Source organism: Lepidochelys kempii, chromosome 6 (genome assembly GCF_965140285.1).
Source record: "Lepidochelys kempii isolate rLepKem1 chromosome 6, rLepKem1.hap1, whole genome shotgun sequence".
In the NCBI taxonomy this organism is placed as follows: Eukaryota; Metazoa; Chordata; order Testudines; family Cheloniidae; genus Lepidochelys; species Lepidochelys kempii.
This window is the reverse complement of record NC_136385.1, coordinates 4,479,465-4,497,083: the sequence shown is the minus strand read 5'-3', so window position 1 is coordinate 4,497,083 and position 17,619 is coordinate 4,479,465. Positions and strand designations below refer to the sequence as shown.

General features: G+C 44.2%; 2 protein-coding genes across 2 annotated transcripts; both read left to right on the top strand.

Moving 5' to 3' along the window:
- The first annotated feature begins 5,397 nt into the window (after positions 1–5,397).
- On the top strand, positions 5,398–6,336 carry LOC140912343 (olfactory receptor 8U3-like). The gene has a single exon (XM_073346572.2). The coding sequence runs from the start codon at positions 5,398–5,400 to the stop codon at positions 6,334–6,336; it is 939 nt and encodes a 312-aa protein (XP_073202673.2).
- A 9,822-nt stretch (positions 6,337–16,158) lies between these two features.
- LOC140913753 (olfactory receptor 5AR1-like) lies at positions 16,159–17,097 on the top strand. Its single transcript, XM_073350553.1, has one exon. It carries the CDS (start codon positions 16,159–16,161, stop codon positions 17,095–17,097), a length of 939 nt encoding a protein of 312 aa, XP_073206654.1.
- Positions 17,098–17,619: the final 522 nt, after the last annotated feature.

The window sequence follows — 17,619 nt, the reverse complement described above, 5'->3', positions numbered from 1 at the left end:
AGATTAATTTATTGCCAAAATCATGTTATCCCATCATACCATCTCCTCCATAAACTTATCGAGTTTAATCTTAAAGCCAGATAGGTCTTTTGCCCCCATTGCTTCCCTCGGAAGGCTATTCCAAAACTTCACTCCTCTGATTAAACTTCCCAATGACCAGTTTATATCCATTTGTTCTTGTGTCCACATTGGTACTGAGCTTAAATAATTCCTCTCCCTCTCCGGTATTTATCCCTCTGATATATTTATAGAGAGCAATCATATCTCCCCTCAACCTTCTTTTAGTTAGGCTAAACAAGCTAACCTCCTTGAGTCTCCTTTCATAAGACAGGTTTTCCATTCCTCGGATCATCCTAGTAGCCCTTCTCTGTACATGTTCCAGTTTGAATTCATCTTTCTTAAACTTGGGAGACCAGAACTGCACACAGTATTCCAGGTGAGGTCTCACCAGTGCCTTGTAGAACGGTACTAAAACCTCCTTATCTCAACTGGAAATACCTCACCTGATGCATCCCAAGACCGCATTAGCTTTTTTCACGTTCATATCACATTGGCAGCTCATAGTCATCCTATGATCAACCAATACTCCAAGGTCCTTCTCCTCCTCCACTACTTCTAATTGATGCGTCCCCAGTTTATAACTAAAATTCTTGTTATTAATCCCTAAATGCATAAACTTACACTTCTCACTATTAAATTTTATCCTATTACTATTACTCTAGTTTACAAGGTCATCCAAAACTTCCTGTATGATATCCCGGTCTCTCTCTAAATTAGCAATACCTCCCAGCTTTGTATCATCCTCAAACTTTATTAGCACACTCCCACTTTTTGTGCCGAGATCAGAAATAAAAAGATTAAATTAGATTGGTCCCAAAACTGAGCCCTGAGGAACTCCACTGGTAACCTCCCTCCAGGCTGACAGTTCACCTTTCAGTAGGACCTGCTGTAGTCTCCCTGTTAACCATTTCCTTTTCCACCTTTCAATTTTCATATTGATCCCCATCTTTTCCAATTGAACTAATAATTCCCTGTGTCACCCCGTATCAAGCACCTTACTAAAATCTAGGTAAATTTGATCCACTGTGTTTCCTTTGTCTAAAAAAATCTGTTAATTTCTCAGAGAAGGAGATCAGGTTGGTTTGGCACGATTTACCTTTTGTAAAACCATGTTGTATTTTGTCCCATTGACCTCAATGTCCTTAACTACTTTCTCCTTCAAAAAAGGCTAGTGTGTCTGGCTCAACAAGGCAGGGTTCTGGAGGCCCAGGCTGGCAGGGAAAACAGCACAGCAGATGACAGGAGGGAGGGAGGGGGGTGGCATGATTGGAGATACTTTGTTGCAACATCTGCAGAGCTGCTGCAGAGATCTTCATTGTTAACCACCAGTGACCAACACATGAAGGGGAGTACAATCACCTCAATTTCATATTATATTCAAAAGGCCTCACGGGAGAGACAGCGATCAAGACCAGCTGATTCTCTGGCCCCCTGTGTTCCATTTCCACAAGGAAAGACACGACAACAACATTAATTGCATGTGCTGTGCACACCTGTTGTCCTGGGAGCAAAGGTGATCCAGGGAGAAAATCTCAAAGTCATCCCAGGAAGCAGCTCCAGAGGTATTAAGGGTAACATTGGTGTGGTTAGCAAACAGGGAAAGATTCAAAACTGATTTTACGGTACTGATTTTAGGGTTCTGAGCAAGTACTGCTTCCATCCTCATTGTAAGTGAAGGGAGGAAAAACAAAGAAATACCACCAAGTCATGGACAAACAAGTCAGTTTCAGTGGGCAGAGAGAGAGAGAGAGCGAGCGGTGCCTTGGGATATCTGCCCCTTCTTTTTATAGTGCTATCCCTACTTTGACAAACATTTCCACCTGTTTACCAGAAGAGAAAAACTCTGTGTAGAAGGATGTTCCCTGCTGCTTTTTCCTCACCTTTTTGGGCTATGTTTGTTTCCCTTCCTGCTTAACGACTCTGTTTACAGCTTAGATACAAAATTAAACAGAGCACACATTTCTTTGTTTAAGAGAGAGCAGTTTGCCAGCCTCAGTTTGGAACATGTATGAATAACATGATAGAGTGTAATCTTATAACTTCACATACATTATCAAAAATGTATTAATATTTGCGATGAGAGCATTGCTATTTTAGTTGACCCATAGATTTATTTATCATCTTAAACTGAGCTCTGTGTGCAGATAATATGCATGCAAGAGGGATAGTTTTGTGAACTGCAGAAGTCCGTTCACATACATTATCAAAAATGTATTAATATTTGCGATGAGAGCATTGCTATTTTAGTTGACCCATAGATTTATTTATCATCTTAAACTGAGCTCTGTGTGCAGATAATATGCATGCAAGAGGGATAGTTTTGTGAACTGCAGAAGTCCGTAGCATGCTGTGGTCTCCTCCTGAGCTCCTCTGGTCATCAAGTGATCTCCATCAAGGAAAATGAGTGAACCTATCTTTTCAATTCTGAAGCACTTAGAGAAGAGGAAAGTGATCAGGAACAGTTAGCATGGATTCACCAAGGGCAAGTCATGCCTGACTAATCTAATTGCCTTCTATGATGAGATAACTGGCTCTGTGGATGAGGGGAAAGCTGCAGACGTGTTGTTCCTTGACTTTGGCAGGGGTTTTGACACGGTCTCCCACAGTATTCTTGCCAGCAAGTTAAAGAAGTATGGGCTGGATGAATGGACTATAAGGTGGATAGAAAGTTGGCTAGATCATTGGGCTCAATGCGGAGTGATCAGTGGCTCCATTTCTAGTTGGCAGCCAGTATCAAGTGGAATGCCCCAAGGGTCGGTCCTCGGGCCAGTTTTGTTCACTATCTTCATAAATGAACTGGAGGATGGTGTGGATTGCACCCTCAGCAAGTTTGCAGATGACAGTAAACTGGGAGGAGAGGGAGATACGCTGGAGGGGAGGGATAGGATACAGAAGGACCTAGACAAATTGGAGGATTGGGCCAAAAGAAATCTGTTGAGGTTCAACAAGGACAAGTGCAGAGTCCTGCACTTAGGACGGAAGAATCCCATGCACCGCTACAGACTAGGGAACGAATGGCTCAGCAGCAGTTCTGCAGAAAAGGACCTAGGGGTTAGAGTGGACGAGAAGCTGGATATGAGTCAACAGTGTGCCATTGTTGCCAAGAAGGCCAATGGCATTTTTGGATGTATAAGTAGGGGCATTGCCAGCAGATTGAGGGACATGATCGTTCCCCTCTATTCGACATTGCTGAGGCCTCATCTGGAGTACTGTGTCCAATTTTGGGCCCCACACTGCAAGAAGGATGTGGAAAAATTGGAAAACTTCCAGCAGAGGGCAACAAAAATGATTAGGGGTCTGGAACACATGATTTATGAGGAGAGGTTGAGGGAACTGGGATTGTTTAGTCTGCGGAAGAGAAGAATGAGGGGGGATTTGATAGCTGCTTTCAACTACCTGAAAGGGGGTTCCAAAGAGGATGGATCTCGACTGTTCTCAGTGGTACAAGATGACAGAACAAGGAGTAATGTTCTCAAGTTGCAGTGGGGGAGGTTTAGGTTGAATATTAGGAAAAGCTTTTTCACGAGCAGGGTGGGGAAGCACTGGAATAGGTTACCTAGGGAGGTGGTGGAATCTCCTTCCTTAGAGGTTTATACGGTCAGGCTTGACAAAGCCCTGGTTGGGATGATTTAGTTGGAGATTGGTCCTGCTTTGAGCAGGGGTTTGGACTAGATGACCTCATGAGGTCCCTTAAACCCTGATATTCTATGATTTTGTGATTCTACTTTGGGGAGTAACCTAGCAATGGAAGGATGTAAGATACCATGGTGATTGGCATGCTATAATTATCGAGATAATCTGGAGCACTCTTACATGTTTTACAGGTTTTACATTCCACCTACTGGGGCCAGGACAATGAGGTTACTCTGAAACCATGAATAACTGAGAAGATGTCAGCTACAGCTGCAAACAATTAGTACGTTTCACCTGTATTTAACTTTCTGGTCCTTTGATTCCAAATTTATTGCTCAGGTGGTTGAAAATTTTTCTTCAGAAGTTTTTTTTTTATAGGAAATTGGATTTCCCAGTGAACTATTTTTTCCGAGAAATTATCTTTTCCCTGGAAATTATAAGCTTTCCATCAAAGTACCAAACTCCCCTCCTCCCTAAACCATGGCTGTGGGACTCTGGTGATGTTCCAGGGCAGTTCAGCAAGAGGAGAGACCATCATGCATCATGGGGGATGTAGTCCAACCTGGGAGCCTGGCCCATGGAAGAGATTGGTGGTGTGTGGTATCTGAGGAACCCCCGTGGTCGAAATATTACATTTTTAGCTAATAGATTTTGGTCTCCACAAAAGAAAAAAAACCTTTGTGGATCAGCTCTACACAGTACCCAGCTTGCACTGAAAACAGCAGGATGCAATATACCCCTAACCTCATACTCTGTAACTCTGGTAGAATTTGCATCATTTAATAACACAGTAAAAAAGAGTAGGTCTAATTAATCCCCAGGGCACCAATTAACCGAGGTTAGCTTTGGTTCACTGAATGCATTAATTAGGTGTTGTCTCTCTGAGCTCAGGTATTCCCAGTTACTTCTGGAATCATGTCCCATAGATCACACATCTGAGTATAAAACTTCACAAATGCCCCAAAGAGTCAGTTTCTGTCGATGAGGAAAAATGAAACATCTCTCTCTCTCTTCTCAGCAGGTACGTGCTATTGTCCTGAATTTCAGTCACACACACATAGAGACACCACGGGGATCAGCAGATATTAAATTCAGTACCTTCAACTCTTAATGCCTCAGCCCCAACTCCTACCCCTGCAGCTAAAGGAGCGACCTCCTTGGTTGGAAAAAAGTAGGCAACTACCTAGTCACTGAAGCCAGGGCTTCCCATGATGTTGCTGGGTTTTCATACAGGCTCCAATAAATGCCAAAAAACTAAATTAGCACAGTGAGTAAATTTACCCCAAACAGACATGCCAAGCCACAGAGCTCCCCTTGCCCAAAAAGGGTCAAAAGATTGACACTCCTTTACTCTCACCCCTTCTTTAGCGATGGAATAATCCTTTCATACTGATTCTCTCACAGCAGAGTCACAAGTCACTACTTGTTGCTCGGATTAGTGAACAGGAGTATTTGTGTGTGGGGGGCATGATTAACCTGTGTGTCATTGTGTTTGCACAGAGTGTGCATTTTATCGAACACCTGGAATGACCAGCTGTGAACATCTGGCTCTATGGACTAAGCCCTTCCCTGAGTGGGTACTGATGTCCATTGAGAAACTGATCTGCATTCAACTTCACTTTCTTCATTACGGAGAAGGGACAGGTTTTCTGCACCATCCACCTGCCAACATCTCTGTAGCTGCCTGATCACTGTTCAGAGGAGATGGAAGAGGGAAATCACTCAGAGGTGACTGAGTTCATTCTCTCAGGACTGACAGATCGTCCGGAGCTGCAGGTCCCCCTCTTTGGAGTGTTTCTACTGATTTATGGTGTCACCCTGGTGGGGAATGGGGGGATGATCTTGTTAATCACAATTGATCCCCGACTCCACACACCCATGTACTTTTTCCTCAGGAATTTGTCTGTCTGTGACCTCTGCATTTCCTTGATAATTTCCCCTCCAATGCTGCTGAATTTCTCTGTCCAGAGGAAAAGCATTTCTTTCACTACCTGTGCTGTGCAGATGCATCTCTCTTTCTTTTTTGGAGATGTTGAGTGCCTCTTGCTGGCTGTGATGGCGTATGACCGTTATGTGGCCATCTGTAACCCGCTGCTCTATACGGTCACCATGTCTAGGCAACTTTGTAAACAGCTGGTGGCTGGGATATACGCTGTGGGGGTGGTGGATTCAATGATATACATGTGTTGTACATTTCAGCTGTCATTCTGCAGCTCCAACATCATCAATCATTTCTTCTGTGATGTCCTCCCACTGTTGGCGCTCTCCTGTTCTGACACCCACATCAATGAGATTGTGATGTTTGCTTTCATGAGCTGCATTGCAGTGAGCAGCTTTGTGACTGTCCTCCTCTCCTATGTCTATATCATCTCCACCATCCTGCAGATACGCTCTGCTGAGGGCCGGCACAAAGCCTTCTCCACCTGCAGTTTCCACTTGACCTCAGTAGTCCTGTATTTTGGCACCCTCTTCTTCATGTATTTACGTCCCACCTCCAGCTATTCCATGGACACAGACAAAGTGACCTCAGTGTTTTACACACTGGTGATCCCCATGTTGAACCCCCTCATCTACAGCCTGAGGAATACGGAGGTGAAGGATGCCCTGAGGAAAGCATTAAATAAACTCATAACCAATTCTTGAATCTGTTTCATTCGGTACTGGTTTAGTGGAGGGGAGTGGAAACAGGTGAATTCAGTTCCCAGCCCATTACAAAGTAATTTTTCAGAGCCCGTGGGAGTATTGTTCTTTATTATACTGTTGTTATTATTATTTTTTTTATATTCCTTCAAGGTTTTTGTATGTTTTGTATTATTTTTTTTTGTATTCCTTCAAAGTCTGCAGGCCCCAACTGAGATCAGTGGACAAAACATGGGAAGCATCACAGGGCCAGAAAGAGAGAGAATGATTTTATAAGCTGGTGGCTGGGGACCTCCACCTTGAGGGTGAAATGTTCAATTTCATGTCTCAGTATATCGGGTGGCAGCTCCAAAGCGGTTTCTGTGACCCAACTCGTTACACAGAATTTAGGAATAAAATTAGGAATAAAATTGCAAAAGAGGGTGTGTGTGTGGGCAGAGGGCGGATAGCACAAGAACCCATGGAAGGACGGTTTAGGTTGGACATTAGGAAACAGATCCCAACAGTGAGGGTGGCTATGCACTGGAATAACTTGCCCATGAAGTTTGTGGAATCTCCACCATTGGAGATTTTTAAGAGCAGGTGAGAGAAACACCTGCCAGGGATGGTCTAGATAATACTCAGTTGTGCTGTGAGTGCAGGGCAGGGGACTAGATGACGTCTCAATGTCCCTTCCAGTCGTATGGTTCTATGGAAGCACTAGAAGCCCTGCACTGGGAGGAGGGGGGACGCCAGCCAGAGCACTGGGCAGGGCAAGGGACACACAGCTGCCAACACTTGATACTCAGCTCCACTGTACCCCCCACTACACACAACACACACAGTGTGCACACCAAACACACACACACACAGCCTGACACTGAGCTCAATCAGCTGGGAGGGCTGGAATATGTTCAACTTGCCTGAACAAAAAGAACCGAAGGGGATTCTGCTGTCCTGGCTGGGAGATAGGACTAGATTTCCCAACTGGTCTTTTCCATTGACAGCCTTTCGAAGGCCTGATTTAGGCCTAAGAAAATAGATCAAGAGAGCTCCCTGTTGCACAGGAAGGGGAAATTTTTCACACCCTGTGCAAGGCAGTTAGCTTGTGCTGACCCTCAGTGTCATTTTTCCATTGACCTAGCTACTGCGTCTCGGAGACGTGGATTAACTACATCGAAGGAAAAGCCCTTCCGTCACTGTGGAAACCATCTACACTACGGCTCTGCTGCACACCATAGCTGAGTCAATGTAGTGGCCTTCATATAGACATTCCCTGACTCGATGGGGGAGTTTTTCCCCTTCCCATTAAAGAGATTTTTCTCTCCTTTTCCATCATTCTTCTTCCTCCCTTGTAAAGCTCTTTCCTTCTTTTGATGGGTAAATATGTTCAGAAATTTTCTCTCAATCTCTCCTTTCAAAGTTGTTCTACTGTGGATAACTAATTAAATAACCATTAAACAGCTTTATACAGAGTAAAATGGATTTATTTCGGGTTTAGATCCCTTTGGGAGCTGGGTGTCTGTGTGCTGGAGACAGGTATCCTGCTGAGCTAGTTTCAGTCTAGATCTGCAGTTTTGGGGGTGTGGCCCGGACCCTTGGTCTGTGTTGCAGCAGGCTAGCATGTCTGGCTCCTCAAGGCAGGGTTCTGGAGGCCCAGGCTGGCTGGGAAAACAGCACACCAGATGACAGGAGGTAGGGAGGGGGGTGGCATGCTTGGAGATTCTATTTTGCAGCAGCTGCAGAGATCTTCAATGTTAACCACCAGTGACCAACAGATGAAGTCAAATACAGTCACCTCAGTTTCGTATTATATTCAAAAGGCCTCACGGGAGTGACAGCGACAGAGACCAGCTGATTCTCTGGCCCTCTGTGTTCCATTTCCACAAGGAAAGACACAAACAACAATATGAATTGCATGTGCTGTGCATACCCGTTTTCCTGGGATCAAAGATGCTCCAGGGAGGAAATCTCAAAGTCATCCCAGTAAGCAGCTCCAGAGTATTAAGGGTAACGTTGGTGTGGTTAGCAAACAGGGAAATGATTCAACTCTTGATTTTATGGTTCTGATTTTAGGGTTCTGAGCAGGTACGGCTTCCGTCCTCAACTCATTGTAAGTGAAGGGAGGGAAAACAAAGAGGTACCACCACATGATGGGCAAACAAGTCAGTTTCAGAGCATTTTGGCCTTTAATTGAAATGACATTCATGGAAGGGGAAGGAAGGAACTATCCTGAGAAGATCAATTTCAACTTTTCTGAACATATTTACCTTTCAAAAGAAGGAAAGAGCTTTACCAAGGGAGGGAGAAGAATGATGGAAATTGCTTTAATAGAAAGGGGGAAACTCCCCCATCGATTCAGGGAATGTCTATACTAAGGCCAATACATTGACTCAGCTATGATGTGCAGCAGCACCATAGTGTAGATGCTTTCCACATTGACGGAAGGGTTTTTCCATCATTGTAGTTAATCCATGTGTCCAAGAGGCAGTAGCTCACTCAATGGAAGAATGACACTGAGGGTCAGTACAAGCTAACTGCCTTGCACAGGGTGTGAAAAGTTTCCCTGCCTAGTGCGACGGGGCTCTGTTGATCTAATTTTTAAGCATAAACCAGGCCTCAGAGAAGCTGCTGATCAAAAAGAACAGTTGGGAAATCTAGTCCTATCTCCCTGAAAATCTTCATTGGTTTAGAATCCACAAACTTCCTGGTCAAGTTCTTCCAGTGCTTAGTCACCCTCACTCTTGGGATTTTTTTCCTAATGTCCAACCTAAACCGCCATTGCTGCAATTGAGGTCCATCAGTCCTTGTCCTATCCTTCCCCTACTCCCACTACATTGTTTTGCAATTTTATTCTTAAACTCTGTGTGACGGGTTGCGCCTAAAAACCCCTTTGGGACTGCCTCCGGATGTGCCTAGACTACCTCTGAGCCTGATTTGCCTACCATCTTGGGACTTCAATCCCTTATCATGTTTGAGCCAAGCATGATTGCCTGCTGCAAACACAGATCCAAGTCTTAACCACATCCCGCACAAGCTGCAGGTTTAACTGAAAACAGCTTAAGAAGCGCTCCTTTCTCCAGCACTCAGATGTCCAGCTCCCAATGTGCTCCAAACCCCAATAAATCCATTTGACCCTCTATAACATTTATACTTGGTAAACTCATAAATTATTCTCCCTCTATAACACTGATAGAGAGATATGCACAGCTGTTTGCCCCCCCCGGGTATTAATACATACTCTGGATTACTTAATTAGTAAAAAGTGATTTTATGGAATACAAAAGTAGGATTTAAGTGGTTCCAAGCAATAACAGACAGAACAAAGTAAATTACCATACAAAATAAAATAAAACATGTAAGTCTAAGCCTAATACAGTAAAAACTAAATGCAGGTAAATCTCACCATCAGAGACATTCCAATAAGTTTCTTTTACAGATTAGACTTTCTCCTAGTCTAAGTACAGTAATCACTCACACCCCTCCAGTTACTGTCCTTTGTTCAATTTCCTTCAGGGATCTCCTTGGGGTGGAGAGGCTATCTCTTGTGCTAGCTGAAGACAAAATGGAGGGGTTTCCCCAGGGGCTTATATAGTCTCTCTCTTGTGTGTGGAAACCCCTTCCCATCTCCTAGGAGAATCCAGCTCCAAGATGGAGTTTTGGAGTCACATGGGCAAGTCACATGTCCATGCATGACTCAGTTCCTTACAGGCCAACCCCACATTCCCAGGATAGCTCACATGTGGATTGGCATCTCACAATGTTCATTCTTAGCTTAAGTGTTTCTCGATTGGGCACTTACTGAGAATAGTCTTTTCTCAAGAAGCTGACCAACTGCTTCACAGAGGCTACCTAAAATCAAACAAGTACATAGCCAATACTCATAACTTCGAATACAAAATTGATACATGCATACAAATACTATGAATATACCTAGTAGATCATAACCTTTGCAGATATATGTTACATGGCATATTTGGCATAAAACATATTCCAGTTATGTCATATTTACAGTCACAAGCGTATTTCTATAAAGAATTATGGGGTGCAACGTCACATTCTGTTTCACGGACTATAAGTTATAGGAAATAAATAAAATTAACAAAAGAATCAGAAGGGAGCTGGCCTGCTCAGAGATATTTTGTGGCAGCAGCTGCAGAGATGCTGCAGAGATCTTGAGTGTTAACCACCAGTTTGGGGCATATCCTCCTTTTTGCAGCCTGCCCTGACCTTTGTATTTTCAGTGAGGACTGCCCCAGGCACCTCCGGGTCACAGGAGCCACAGAGGGCAGGAGGAGGAGTTGTAAGTTCCTAGAGGAAGTAGGGGCAGAGTGTTTCCTGATCACAGACCTGGAGTGACAGACTTGGGAGTTTCTGAATACAGAGGTTGCTGGCTGTTGGTTGTTTCTATTGTTGTTCAGGGAAGCAGGACTTTGCGTCCATTCTTTGTCACCCCTTCCCCAACGGATTATACAAAAGAATGTAGCTGACTTGGATCGTCAATCTTTCCTCCTAATACAATCAACCCTGCAATGCCTCACAGGTTGGCACCACTTTGGAGAAGGGGGCACCAGCACGCTCTGGAGCACTGATAATACCAGCCAAACCTGCAACCCATGCGGGATAATTTCTGCTACCATAGTGAAGAAGGGAAGAGTCATCACTGTGCCTGCTATGTATTCCCATGGGGGCAGGTGATGTTACCACAATGGCCTTGTACATCTGCAGCCGTGGATCAGTGCATGGGCCCATCGCTGTGGGGACCTCACCCTTTCATGTCAATCGAACACTGCTGTCAGTCAGCACCACACCTTTGGTGTTACTGGGATATTTCCTAGGTTGGTGGCTGTGACATACCAGGGTCCAGCCCAGACTAATCAGGAGCTGTGTCACACCTGCCTGCAACCTTGCAATGCCTTGCTGAAGTAGCTTCCACCGGGGACACTCACAAACATCCCTCTAGCATGCATATCACACCCTGAGCATGTGTGTGTAACTGCAGCCTGGCCAGGAATAGATGGGTTACACTCTGGCTTTCACTACCCTTGGTTATACTGCAGGTTGACCCCAACACACGCCCCACTCTTTGATTTCCCTCGCAAAATGTACGTCCTGTGCTGCCCGGTCCTTTCCTGGACAATACAAGCTACATTGTCCATTGTTTCTTTAATAGCACTAACAGGCCTGCAGCTTAGCTTCTCAGACACTTCTATTTAAACACACTGGATTAGATAAAACAATAAAACAAAGTTTGTTGAACACAAAGAGAGATTTTAACTGAGTGCAAATAATGAGGCATAGAAGTCAGACATGGTTACAAGACAAATAAAGCTGAAATGCAACTTTTGCCTATGTTGACAAATGATGTGAAATTTAATGCTAAAATTTCCTCACCACATGCTTTCAGCAGTCTTACGGACCAAACATCTTCAGTCACGATCCATCCCCCAGTCCAATGGCTGCTTCCTTTATCCCTTCAGATGCAGTGAATCAATGGGCAGAGAGAGAGAGAGAGTACACAGCGCCTTGGGATGTCTCCATCTTCTTTTTAGAATCCTATTCCCCCTTTCAGAAACATTTCCACCTGGTTACCAGAGGACAAAATGTGAATGTAGAAGGATGTTCCGTGCTGCTTTTTTCTCACCTTTTTGGGCTTTGTTTGCTTCCCTTCCTGCTTGGTGAGTAAAGATTGTGATTTTATTGGGACTGTCACCTAATGTGCTGAAATTATCTCTGAGTTCATTTTCCCCTGCCAGCCTGGGCCTCCAGAACCCTGCCTTGTCAAGCCAGACATGCTAGCCAGGTGCAACACAGACTGAGGGTCTGGGCCACACCCCGAAAACTGCAGATCTAAACTGAAACCACCTCAGCAGGATACCTGTCTCCAGCACACAGACACCCAGCTACCAGTGGAATTTAAACCCCAAATAAATCCATTTTACTTTGTATAAAGGTTATACAGGGTAAAATGATAAATGTTTGCCCTCTATATCACTGCAAGAGACATATGCACAGCTGTTTGTCCCCCAAGTAACAATTACTTGCATTGAATTTACAAATATACAAAAGTGATTTTATTAAGTATAAAAGGTAGGATTTAAGCTTCAAAATGGAGCACACTATCTGGTGACATGGTCTTGGGCTGTCCCACAGGTACACAGGAAGGTAAACAGAGCCATTCACAGTTCATTTATTCTGAAGCACCTTTAATGGCCTCCACTTAAAATGTCTACCTCAGTAATACAAGTTTATAGGTTATTCTCCTAACTCCAGATATAGAAATAATCCATGTAAACAAATAGGATGAACACATTTAGTAGATTATAACCTTTATAATGATATGTTACATGGGGCACTTAGCATGAAGCATATTCCAGTTATGTCTTACTCATAAGCATATTTTTATAAAGCATATGGAGTGCAATGTCACACAGAGCTTTGCCCGGCACTAGACAGAAGGGGGAATTAAACCTGTATCTCCCACCTCACGAGTGAACACCCTAATTCTTGGGCTAAAAATTAGAAAGAGAAGGATCACTACCTTCTCCTATGGTGGCTGCGTTGCGACCGGCACCTAAATCCTCCCCCTGGGCACACACAGTGTTCTGGGACAAAGCTATTAGGAGTATTTGTAACAGAATTGTGAAGAGTTTCAGGTGAATCCAAACAGTATTGTTTTTGACAATAAACGATTAGTCCAGAAGAAATTCACCCATGTCTAGACACTGTTGTGTCCCAATGCTGGGCAATTACATAAAGAGGCATTTGGAGAGGTGACCAACTTAACAAAAGAAGGAAAGAGCTTTACAAGGAAGGGAGAAGAGTGACATGAAAAGGAGAGAGAAATAGCTTTAAGAGGAAGGGGGAAAACTCCCCCATCGAGTCAGGGAATGTCTATACGAAGCCCACTACATTGACTCAGCTATGGTGTGCAGCAGCACCATAGTGTAGATGCTTTCCACAGTGATGGAAGGGTTTTTCCTTCAATGTAGTTAATCCACGTCTCCGAGAGGCAGTAGCTAGGGCAATGGAAAAATGACGCTTAGGGTCAGCACAAGCTAACTGCCTTGCACAGGGTGTGAAAAATTTCCCCTCCCTGTGCGACAGAGCTCTGTTGATCTAATTTTTCAGCATAAACCAGGCCTCAGAGAAGCTGCTGATGGAAAAGACCAGTTGGGAAATCTAGTCCTATCTCCCTGCCAGGGCAGCAGAATCCCCTTCGGTTCTTTCTGTTCAGGCGAGTTGGAAATAGTCCAGCTGTTCCAGCTTCCCAGTAGAGATTATTCTGCATTCTGACTGAGCTCAGTGTCAGGCTGTGTGTGTGTAGCGGGCACTCTGTCTGTGTGTGTGTGTTTGGTGTGCATCAGGGACTATGTGTGTACATGTGGTGGAGGGTACAGTGGAGCTGAATGGCCTAGCTACCATAAAACATATTCCAGTTTTGTCATATTTACATGCATAAGCATATTTCTATAAAGAATTATGGGGTGCAATGCCACACTCTGTTTCATGGACTATAAATGATAGGAAATAAATAAAATTAAGAAAAGAATCAGAAGGGAGTTGGCCTGCTCGGAGATATTTTGTAGCAGCTTCTGCAGAGATGCTGCAGAGATCTTGAGTGTTAACCACCAGTTTGGGGAATATCCTCCTTTTTGCAGCCTGCCCTGACCTTGGCATTTTCAGTGAGAACTGCCCCAGGCACCTCCAGGTCACAGGAGGCACAGAAACCAGGAGGAGGAGTTATGAGCATGACTCTTAGAGGGGGCATAGTGTTGCCTCGGCACAGACCTGAGGTCACAGACTTTGGATAGAGAGATTGCTGATTGTTTGTTTTTTCTAGTGGTGTTCAGGAAGCAGGACTTTGTGTACATTACTATTTAGATTAACCGGCACACACATTTCTTTGTTGAAGAGAGACAAGTTTGCCAGCCTCAGTTTGGAACATGTAGTAATAAAATGATGCAGTGTAATCTTATAACTTCACATACATTAACAAAAATGTATTAATATTTGCGATGAGAGCATGACTATTTCTAGTTGACTCATAGATTTATTTATCATCTTAAACTGAGCTCTGTGTGCAGATAATATGCATAAAGAGGGATAGTTTTGTGAACTGCAGAAGTCTGTAGCATGCTGTGGTTTCCTCTTCAGCTCCTCTGGTCATCATGTGGTCTCCATCAAGCAAAATGAGTGAACCTATCTTTTCTACTTTGGGGAGTAACCTCGCAATGGAAGGACGTAAGATACCATGGTGATTGGCATGCTATAAATAGCGAGATAATCTGGAGTACTCTTACATGTCTTACAGGTTTTACATTCCACCTACTGGGGCCAGAACAATGAGGTGATTCTGAAACCAGGAATAACTGAGAAGATATCAGCTACAGCCGGAAACAATTACTATGTTTCACCTGTATCTAACTTTCTGATCCTTTGATTCCAAATTTGTTGCTCAGGCTGGTTAAACATTTTTATTGAGAAGTTTTTTTTTTATAGGAAATTGGATTTTCCTTTAACTATTTTTTCCAAAAAAATATCTTTTCCCTGTAAATTATAAGCTTTCCATCAAAACACCAAACTCCTCTCCTCCCTAAACCATAGCTTTGGAATTCTGGTGATGTTCCAGGGCAGTTCAGCAAGAGGAGAGACCATCATGCATCATGGGGGATGTAGTCCAGCCTGGGAATTGGCCCATGGAAGAGATTGGTGGTGTGTGGTATCTGCGGAACTCCCGTGCTACTTCCAAGTCAATGCATTAAGTTTTTAGCTAAAAGATTTTGGTCTACACACACACACACAAAAAAAAAACCTCTGTGGATCAGCTCTTCACAATACACAGCTTGCACTGAAAACAGCAGGATTAAATGTACCCCAAACCTCATACTCTGTAACTCTGGTAGAAATTTCATCATTTAATTACACAGTAAGAAAGAGCAGGTCAAATTAATCCCCAGGGCACCAATTACACTGAGGGTAGTTTTGGTTCACTGAATGCATTAATTCAGTGTTGTGTCTCTCTGAGCTCAGGTATTCCCAGTTGCTTCAGGAATCATGTCCCATAGATCAAACATCTCAGTATAAAACTTCCCGAATGCTCCAAAGAGGCAGTTTCTGTCGATGAGGAAACACGAACACATCTCTCTCTGTCTTCTCGGCAGGTACGTGCTATTGTCCTGAATTACCGTCACACACACACACACAGACACCATGGGGATCAGCAGCTATTGAATATCAGACCTCCAGCACCAAAAGCCTCAGCCCCAACTCCGACCCCTTCAGCGAAAGGAGTGAACAGCTGGGTTGGAAAAAAAAGGCAATTAGCTAGTCACTGAAGCCAGGGCTTCCTATGATGACTCTGGGTTTTCTTACACGCTCCAGTAAATGCCAAACAGCTTAATTAGCACAGTGAGGAGCTTTACCCCAAACCGACATGCCAAGCCATAGTGGTCCCCTTGCCCAAAGAGGGTGGAAAGATTGACACTCCTTTACTCTCACCCCTTCTTTAGCTGCGGAATGATCCCTTCAGACTGATTCTCTCCCAGCAGAGTCACAAGTCCCAGTTTTCTGTTTGGAGTAGTGAACAGCAGTGTTTGTGTGGGGGGCATGATTAACCTGCGTGTTATTGTGTTTGCACAGTGTCTGAATTTTATCAAACACCTGGAATGACCAGCTGTGAATATCTGGATCTGTGTACAAAGCCCTTTCCAGAGTGGGTCCTGATGTCCATTGAGAAACTTATCTCCATTTATCTTCACTTACTTCATTACAGAGACGGGACAGGTTTTCCGCACCATCCACCTGACCACATCTATGTAGCAGCCTGATCTCTGTTGAGAGGTGATGGAAGAGGGAAATCACTCAGAGGTGACTGAGTTCATTCTCTCAGGACTGACTAATCGTCCGGAGCTTCAGGTCCCCCTGTTTGCGGTGTTCCTACTGATTTATGGTATCACCCTGGTGGGGAATGGGGGGATGATCTTGTTAATCACAATTGATCCCCAGCTCCACACCCCTATGTACTTTTTCCTCAGGAATTTGTCTTTTTGTGACCTCTGCATTTCCTTGATAATTTCCCCTCCGATGCTGCTGAATTTCTCCGTCCAGAGGAAAAGCATTTCTTTCACTGCCTGCGCTGTGCAAATGTCTTTCTCTATCGTTTTCGCAGATGTTGAGTGCCTCTTGCTGGCTGTGATGGCGTATGACCGTTATGTGGCCATCTGTAACCCGCTGCTCTATACGGTCATCATGTCCAGGCAGCTTTGTAAACAGCTGGTGGTTGGGGTCTACACTGTGGGGGTGGTGGATTCAATGATACACACGTGTTGTACATTTCGGCTGTCATTCTGCAGCTCCAACATCATCAATCATTTCTTCTGTGACGTCCTCCCACTGTTGGCGCTCTCCTGTTCTGACACCCACATCAATGAGATTGTGATGTTTGCTTCCATGAGCTGCATTCAAGTGATCAGCTTTGTGACTGTCCTCCTCTCCTATGTCTATATCATCTCCACCATCCTGCAGATCCGCTCTCCTGAGGGCCGGCACAAACCCTTCTCCACCTGCACTTTCCATTTGAATTCTGTGGTCCTGTATTTTGGCACCCTCTTCTTCATGTATTTACGTCCCACCTCCAGCTATTCCATGGACACAGACAAAGTGACCTCAGTGTTTTACATGCTATTGATCCCCATGTTGAACCCTCTTATCTACAGCCTGAGGAACACGGAGGTGAAGGACGCCCTGAGGAAAGCATTGAATAAACTCCTAACCAATTTTTGAATCTGTTTAGTGGTGGGGAATGGAAATAGATGAATTCAATTCCCAGCCCATTACAAAGTAATTTCGCAGAGCACGTGGGAGTATTGTTCTTTATTGCATCGTTATTATTATTTTTTTTTCTATTCCTACAAGGTCTGCAGGCCCCAACTGAGATCAGTCGACAAAACATGGGAAGCATGACAGGGCCAGCGAGAGAGAATGATTTTATAAGCTGGTGGCTAAGGGGCATCCACCTAGAGGGTGAAATGTTCAACTTCACATCTCAGGACATTGGTTGGCAGTTCCAAAGGTGTTTCTGTGACCCAACCAGTTACACAGAGTTTTAGGAATAAAATTAGGAATAAAATTGCAAAAAGTGTGTGTGTGTGGGCTGAGGGAGGATAGCACAAGAACCCATGGACTTCAATTGCAGTAAGGGTGGTTTAGGTTGGACGTTAGGAAACAGATCCCAACAGTGAGGGTGCCTATGCACTGGAATAACTGGCCTCGGAAGTTTGTGGAATCTCCACTTTGGAGATTTTT